General features: G+C 44.0%; 1 protein-coding gene across 1 annotated transcript; it reads right to left on the reverse strand.

The window, feature by feature from the left end:
* Window positions 1-6,682: 6,682 nt before the first annotated feature.
* On the reverse strand, window positions 6,683-7,174 carry LOC138898072 (MAR-binding filament-like protein 1-1). The gene has a single exon (XM_070184107.1). It carries the CDS (start codon window positions 7,172-7,174, stop codon window positions 6,683-6,685), a length of 492 nt encoding a protein of 163 aa, XP_070040208.1.
* Between the last annotated feature and the right edge of the window lie 1,226 nt (window positions 7,175-8,400).

Raw genomic sequence — 8,400 nt, forward strand, 5'->3', positions numbered from 1 at the left:
AGGCGATGTTTGAGAGAATTTTTGAGGGATTTCTTGAGGTAAGTTTCTTGTACTCATTCTTGATCAATAATCTTGTTTCCCCATTGACTTCCCACCTAGATTGTGTGTGTCTAAGGTGAGAGTTGGGAGTTTGAGGCTAGGGATTTGGAGAGTTTAATTTTGGGATTTGAGTGGCGACTTGGTGTCGGATTTTGGTAATTTTGGTATGGGTGAACTCGATATCGAATAGGTATTCGTATTTTATAACTTTTACCCGATTCCGAGACCTGAGCCCGCGTCGACCATTTTGGGGTAATTTTTTTATTCTTTGCTAAAGTATTAGATTTATTATTTAAATTAGTTTCTTGTAGTTGTATTCAAGGTATGTAATTTCTTTGGGCTAGATTTGGGCCATTCAGGGTTGGAAAATCGAGGGAAAGGCATCCTTATCGATTGATTGAGCGAGATTTGAGGTAAGTGACTTGTCTAACCTTGTGTGGGGAAAATCCCTTTAGGATTTGGTATTGTTGTTACAATTTGTGGTGTGTGAGTGCCGTGTATGCGAGGTGACGAGTGCGTACACCGGCTAATTGTGGAAATTTTGGTTCTTGCTAAGTTGTCTTCTTTTAAATTCCTTAACTGATTTGCCTTAGCACATGTAGTGATCATGATTATCCTAGTATCGCATGTCTATGTGCCTTAACTCTTACTTGTAATTTGTGCAACATGCTTAGTTGAATTACCTGCTTCCATTGATTTGAATTAAACCTTTAACTGTAAGATTTCTTGCTGTAAATTCATTGTTCCTTCGGTTCGGTTATCTGCTGCATATTTACTTTGGGACTACGAGGTGGTTCCTCGGGAGATCCCCCTATTTTGCATATTTACTTTGGGACTATGAGGCGGTTTCCTCGGGAGATCCCCCTATCTTGCATATTTACTTTGGGACTATAAGGCGGTACCTTGAGAGATCCCCCTGTCGTGCATATTTACATTTAGGACTATGAGGCGATACCTCGGGAGTACCCCTTTTTTTACCTTTATTTACTGTGTTGATATTTTCTTAAACTTCTTATCGTTTAAATTCTTAGACATTTCAAAATATTATTATATCTTCTGCCTTGCTTATCTTTTAAACCAGTAAGGCCCTGACCTGACCTCGTCACTACTCTACCGAGGTTAGGCTTGGCACTTACTAGGTACCGTTGTGGTGTACTCATACTATACTTCTGCATATCGTTTTGTGCAGATCCAGGTTCTTCCTACCAGGCCAGATACTAGTGAGTTGGACAGTACGTGGAGACTTCAAAGTATATCTGCCAGCGTCCGCAGACCTTGGAGTCCCCCTCTATCCTTATTATGTTGTCTTCCCTTATTCGCTTTAGACTTTGATGTATAAAGCCACTTACTACTTTCTCTTAGAAGCTTGTGACTTATCTCTACCGGGTTTTGGGAGTTGTAATTATTAACTCACAATTTCTATTTATATATCATGTGTTGAAATTGGAGTTCAGTTTATTATTCAGTTATTCCGCAAATTGTTAGGCTTACCTAGTCTTAGAGACTAGGTGCCATCACGACATCCTACAGAGGAAAATTGGGGTCGTGATAACATACCGGAAGGAAGCTTGTCTTTCAACGACAAGGACGCAGAAAGGATCGTGCAACCCCACAATGATGCACTGGTAATATTTTTACTCATAAATAAGTCTCAAGTTAAGCGTGTGTTAATTGATCCGGGTAGCTCGGCCAACATCATCCAATCGAGGGTCTTGGAGCAGCTCGGTCTACAAGATCAAATCGTTCCTGCAGTTCGGGTTCTAAACGGATTCAACATGGCATGTGAAACCACTAAGGGGGAGATAACATTACCGATGAATACCGCGGGGACCATCCAGGAAGCTATGTTTTATGTGATCGAAGGAGACATGAGGTACAATGCTTTGTTCGGGAGGCCATGGATCCACAACATGAGGGAAGTGCCCTCGACTCTGCACCAAGTGTTAAAATTGCCAACACCAAGTGGGATTAAAACAATCTACGGAGAACAACCAGCCATAAAAGAGATGTTTGTGGTCGAAGACGAGATTCTGATATCCGCACTTGCAACAACAAAGGGGTCGAGTTCGGTCACAAAGCAAGAAGCTAAATAGCGATTACCGACACAAGCACTGACCTAACAGAGAAATATGGGACTGATGAAGATGATGATTACGGGGTTCCCAGGTCTTTTATCACCCCCGCTGATTCTGACGCCACTAAATTGACGGTCGAGGAGCTGGAACATGTCATATTGATCACGCATCTATTCGACCAGAATTTATACCTGGGCACGGGGTTAAGTCTCGAGCTCAGGAAAAAACATATTCAGTTTCTTATAGCTAGCATAAATTGTTTCGCTTGGTCCCACCTTGATATGACAGGGATCCCACGAAATAATCGCTCACAAACTAAGTCTGGACCCGAAGTTCCATCCGGTCAAGCAGAAGAGGAGACCCCAGTACGAGGTCAAACATGCTTTCATCAAGGACGAGGTATCTAGACTCCTTAAAATAGGGTCCATTCGGGAGGTTAAATGCTCGTATTGGCTAGCAAACATAGTGGTAGTCCCTAAAAAAAGGGATAAAACAAGAATGTGTGTGGACTATAAGGATTTGAATAAGGTTTGTCCCCAGGACTCTTTCTCTTTGCTGAACATCTATCGCATGATCGATGCCACGGCCGGCCACGAGATCCTCAGTTTTCTTGATACCTACTCCGGGTACAACCAAATATGGATGAACCCGGGTGATCAGGAAAAAATCTCCTTCATCACTAAATATGGAACATACTGCTATAACGTGATGCCATTCGGGTTAGAAAACGCCGGTTCCACTTACCAACGCCTAGTAAACCGGATGTTCGAGGAACAAATAGGAAAATCAATAGAGGTTTACATTGACAATATGTTGGTTAAGTCCTTGCGAGTAGAGGACCATTTAAAACATTTGCAGGAAACCTTCAGCATATTGGAGAAATACAATATGAAGCTAAACCCAGAGAAATGCGCGTTTGGAGTTGGGTCAGGTAAATTCCTCGGATTCATGGTATCCAACCGGGGAATCGAGATCAACCCCGACAAGATCAAAGTGATCAAAGATATCACATTTTTGGACAACGTGAAGGCCATGCAAAGATTAACCGGACGTATAGCCGCCCTGGGGTGATTCATCTCGAGGTCCTACGATAAGAGCCATTGATTCTTCTCACTATTAAAGAAGATTTATAAATTCTTATGGACCCTGGAGTGCCAACGGGCCTTGGAGGTAGTCAAGCGGTATCTATTGAGCCCATAACTGCTTCACACGATGAAGACAGATGAACAACTATACCTGTACTTGGCAGTATCGGAGATAGCGGTAAGTGGAGTCCTAGTCTGGGAAGAGCAAGGTACACAATTTCCAATTTACTATGTTAGCAGGACTCTAGGTGAGGCCGAAACTAAGTATCCTCACCTAGAAAAATTGGCGCTTGCTTTGCTAAGCGCCTCTAGGAAGCTAAAACCATATTTTCAATGTCATCCTATATGTGTTGTGGCTACTTACCCATATATAATGCATAGACTCGAGCTCTCGGGACGATTGGACAAATGGGCCGTGGAGATCAGAGGGTACTATATTGAATATCTACCTTGGACTGCCATTAAATCTCAAATATTGGCAGACTTCGTGGCCGACTTTACGCCGGCCCTAATACCCGAGGTCGAAATAGAGTTGTTGGTGAACTCAGGGACATCTTCGGGGATCTGGACCCTCTTTACGGAGGCGTCGAACACAAAAGGGTCCGGACTTGGCATCGTATTGAAGCCACCAACAAGAAATGTAGTTAGACAATCTATTAGGACTGTGAAATTGACTAACAATGAGTCCGAATATGAGAATATGATTGCAAGTCTCGAATTAGCCAAAAGCTTGGGGGCAAAGGTGATCAAAGCCAAGTGCGACTCCCTCCTCGTGGTGAACCAAGTTAATGGGACATTCAAGGTCAGATAAGAACAAATGAAAAGGTACCTGGATAAGTTGCAGGTAATATTACATTGGTTCAAAGAATGGACTTTGCAACACATAGCTCGAGATCAAAACAGTGAGGTCGATGCCCTTTCTAACTTAGGATCATCGGTCGAGGATGACGAGTTCAACTCGGGGGCAGTCGTACAACTTATGAGATCGGTAGTGGAAGAAGGCCATGACGAGATCAACTCAACGAGCCTAACTTGAGACTGGATAAACAAATATATAGAATATTTGAAAACCCAAAAACTACCCTCGGATCCAAAAGAATCGAGCACCTTGTGTACGATGGCAGCCCAGTTTACTTTGTCTGAAGACAGAACACTATTCAGAAGAATATTCGATGGCCCGCTCGCGATATGTCTAGGACTGGGAGACACCGAGTACATTCTGAGGGAAATCCAAGAAGGCACCTGTGGAAATCATTCAGGCACCGAATCATTGGTTCAAAAAGTAACCTGAGTTGGCTACTACTGGATCGATATGGAAAAGGACGCGAAGGAGTTCATACAAAAATGTAATGAATGTCAAAGCCATGCTTTGATGATTCATCAACCTGGGTATCTACTGCATTCGGTTCTATTACCATGGCCATTCATGTAGTGGGGAATGGACATGGTTGGTCCCCTTCCATGGGCACCCGGTAAGGCTCAATTTATATTGTTTATGATTGACTATTTTTCTAAGTGGGTGGAAGCCCAGACATATGAGAAGGTCAGGGAGAAGGAGGTCATCGACTTCATTTGGGACCACATCATATGCCAATTCTGAATGTCGTCCGAGATCGTGTGCGACAACGGGAAACAATTCATCGGCAGCAAACTAAGCAAGTTTCTCGAAGACCACAAGATCAAAAGGATCCTATCAATGCTCTATCATCCTAGTGGGAACAGACAAGCAAAATCGACCAACAAAACCATACTCCAGAACCTCAAAAGTAGGTTAATTGACGTCAAAGTAAAATGGAAGGAAATCCTCCCCGAAGTCTTATGGGCATACCATACGACCTTGAACTCCAGTACCGGGGCTACTCCGTTCTTACTAGTTTACGGTGCCGAAGCTCTAATACCGCTCAAAGTTAGAGAACCAAGTTTCTGGTTCCAATATGCAACCAAGGAATCAAACGACGAGGCCATGAATACAAGCCTGGATCTATTAGATGAAAGGCGCGAAGCTGCCCTTGTCCGGATGGCCACCCAAAAGTAGCGGATCGAGAAATATTATAATCGAAAGGCCAACCTTCGACACTTCAATGTCAGAAACTTGATACTAAGGAAGGTTACACTAAAGACCTGAAACCCAAACGAAGGAAAGTTGAGGATGAACTGGGAAGGTCCGTATCAAATTATAGAGATCACTGGAAAGGGGTCCTACAAACTCGGAGCAATGAACGACGAGCAACTACCGAACAATTATAATATATCTCACTTGAAACGATATTGCTGATAAGATACAGTCCCATTCATTTCTTTTATTTTGAACTAACATTTGCAGGTAACAAACAAGGAATGATACAATTTTTAGGCTTGAAAGCACGCGTTGCACTCTTTTTCCCTTGAACCGGTTTTGTCCCAAATGGGTTTTCCAGTAAGGTTTTCAACGAGGCAACATTAAATCGTGCTAACTTAGAATTGAAGACAGGTTACGAACCGGTATCAAAGATCATGACAATAATATTCGAGGCCTCTCTACGATCGACCCCGAACACTGGGGGGCTTTACCCTCGGATAACGATTTTAGCAAGGAAAGAAACTTTATGATTGAATAGTCTCGGCTAGATTGATAGGATTTACTGTAAGGGACAAACGATCAAATGAACCATGCACATAGACTGCTCGATCCCTAGCACAAAGCTTGTACACATGTGTAACTATTATGCACAAGAATAAAAAGACGTCCCTACCTTGCGGATAAATATCTTGTCCCTTAAAAATTCCTTTTTTTTCCTCTTAAGAAATTTTCTACATTCGATCCCCTAAAGGTATCGAGCACAAGGGCCTCCTTTATCTGAGTTCAAATGATCACTCCCAATCGGGGACTGCCGTCCAAAAAGAACTCGGACGGCTTGGGCTAAGGGAGCCCGGGGCACAAGGCCTATTAGGCAACACCCGAACCTTAAAGTCTACGACCATCTCTATTCGGGGACTGTTATCTTAGGCATGCCCGGATAACTCGAGGTGACAAGCCCACTGGGAAAAACCCGAACTAAAAAGGCTATGGCCATATTAAAACAGCTCGAAGATGTTCGTGACCCGTAATAAAAAACAAGGTCTTGAAAAATTCCTAAACCAGTTCTAAAGGCTACCCTCGGCAAACTATAATCTAAAACATTATAAGTACTATGGGGAAAGGTTATGGTCATACCAAACCCCCACGATTTCTTAGACAAAATAATATCAAAGGCAAGGCCTGTTCGAACCTCCAAACATGACCTAACGAGTTCATGCTAAGGCATTTTGATATTTGCAAACATAAAGATTAAAGAAAAGGAAAACAAAACTCAGAAATTGTCGAAGGGAAAAGGAAGCCTTGTATTATATATACATAAAGTCTTTACAAAGTTCAAACGGCCTTGACAAAAAGTACAAAAGTACACAAGTACAAAAAACTAAAAAGCAAAAACATCTACAGTGGCGTCTAAATAGCCTGGTCTTCTACACCCTGGATCCACCGGAACCCTCAGAGTCTTTTTTTTCTTCTTCCTCGGGGTAAGATAACTTCTTGGCCTCGGCCTCGAGCACCTTAGCGGTTTCGATCTCGGCCGACAGGACAAAACCCCGAGCGTGAATCTCCTCGAGGGCCTCGCTTTGTGACTGACACTTCTCATATTCAACAATGTCTTTCAAGCGGTCCCGTGCCGCCTCAGCTCTATACTGGGCCACCATCTCGTCGGCATCGACTTTGGTTACTTCAACCACCGACTTGGCCGCTTTAAGTTCCTTGGATAGGGCCTCCCGATCTGCAACAACCGAGCCTAGTTCAGATTGGAGCTTCTCGGCTCTCTGGGACTGTGCCTCACTCTTCTCCCTCATCATTCGAAGTTGAGCCTCTGACGAAGCCAGTTGCTCTCGGGAAGTTTCCTTTTTTGAGGCCAAGCAGTCCATTTTGCTTTTCCATTCTTTGGCCTCGACCTTTATCACTTCCATCTCTGCCCGAAGCTGGTCAATCCGGTTAAGCTTCTGTTGGACTTGCGGGTTCGGATCGTTAGTCACCTAGTCTAGTTCATCATCACTAAACTCAAAGTCTTTTACCTTTTCCACTACGTTGGCATTTTCTTTTTGAGCCGCGTCCAACTCGGCCCGTAGACTCTTAGACTCTATCTCGCGTTGCTCACTAAGAAGTTTGTATATATTTCTCTTCTCAATAAGCTCTTAGGCTTCGGCCTCGAAGAGACCCAGCTCTTCTCGGTATCAGAGGAAGGTCTCATGGTGAAGCACCGAGGCCTACGAATACAAGGAGAAATATTAAGTTCATTAAGTAACCAAAGCTGGAAAATGAAAAGGTTTGGTAACACCTTACCCGATTCAGCGCCTGCTGTGCTTCATTGAAAAAGCATGGAGATTCCACCTCGTTCATCTTTGCCTGGTCTTCTTCAGTCACCAGGCACCGAAGGTAACTAGCTACTCCAATGGGTGTGAAAAGGACCCGGGCGTCCTCTGGAATGGAGATAATGATCGACCACTTCTGACCGGGATTGGCACTTGGGGCAGGGATTCGGTTGAATCTATTGGGGCATAGATTTTATGGCACTTGGGGCAGTAGAATCTATGCCATAAAAAAAGCTTTTGAGGGGATTGTTCGCTCCTTGGACCCCCTCATTTGACTGTTTCTTCGTCGCCTGAGCTTTACCGAACATCGAGTCCGTGAACGAAAGCGATCCCGTTATATCGATGACACCGGGTGGAGCAAAATCAGCATCTTGAGGGTTCTCGACCCTCACTGTTGCAGCCGCCTCTTGAGTTTGGGAGGGATTGGCCTCTATCGTCCCCCCTTCGGTTGATGCCCGTTCTTCAGGGATCGATGGCTCTCGGAACACTAAAATTTCATTTTCCTCGGACTCGTCCCTGGGCCGGTAGAGGGAGTCCGAGTCAAGTATTCGGGAGCTAGAGTTTTCTTCTGACTTGCAAACCAGCCTCCTCCTCGGTTTCATTTTCACTGAGCTCGGGTGTCATGACCCAAACTGATGGGCCGCGACGGGCACCCTGTACCTTAGTCAACCGAGTACCAACATAACGTATCAGCCGTATCATACTATCATAGGTAAATGAGCCGGAAAGGTTGTCGTGAGATATCTAGAATAAAATATCAGGGAATACTCGACTTAGGACGACCCAACATGATGTACCGACTTATACATATGGCATCTGTCTAC

This window comes from Nicotiana tomentosiformis, chromosome 8 (genome assembly GCF_000390325.3).
Source record: "Nicotiana tomentosiformis chromosome 8, ASM39032v3, whole genome shotgun sequence".
Taxonomy (NCBI): domain Eukaryota; kingdom Viridiplantae; phylum Streptophyta; class Magnoliopsida; order Solanales; family Solanaceae; genus Nicotiana; species Nicotiana tomentosiformis.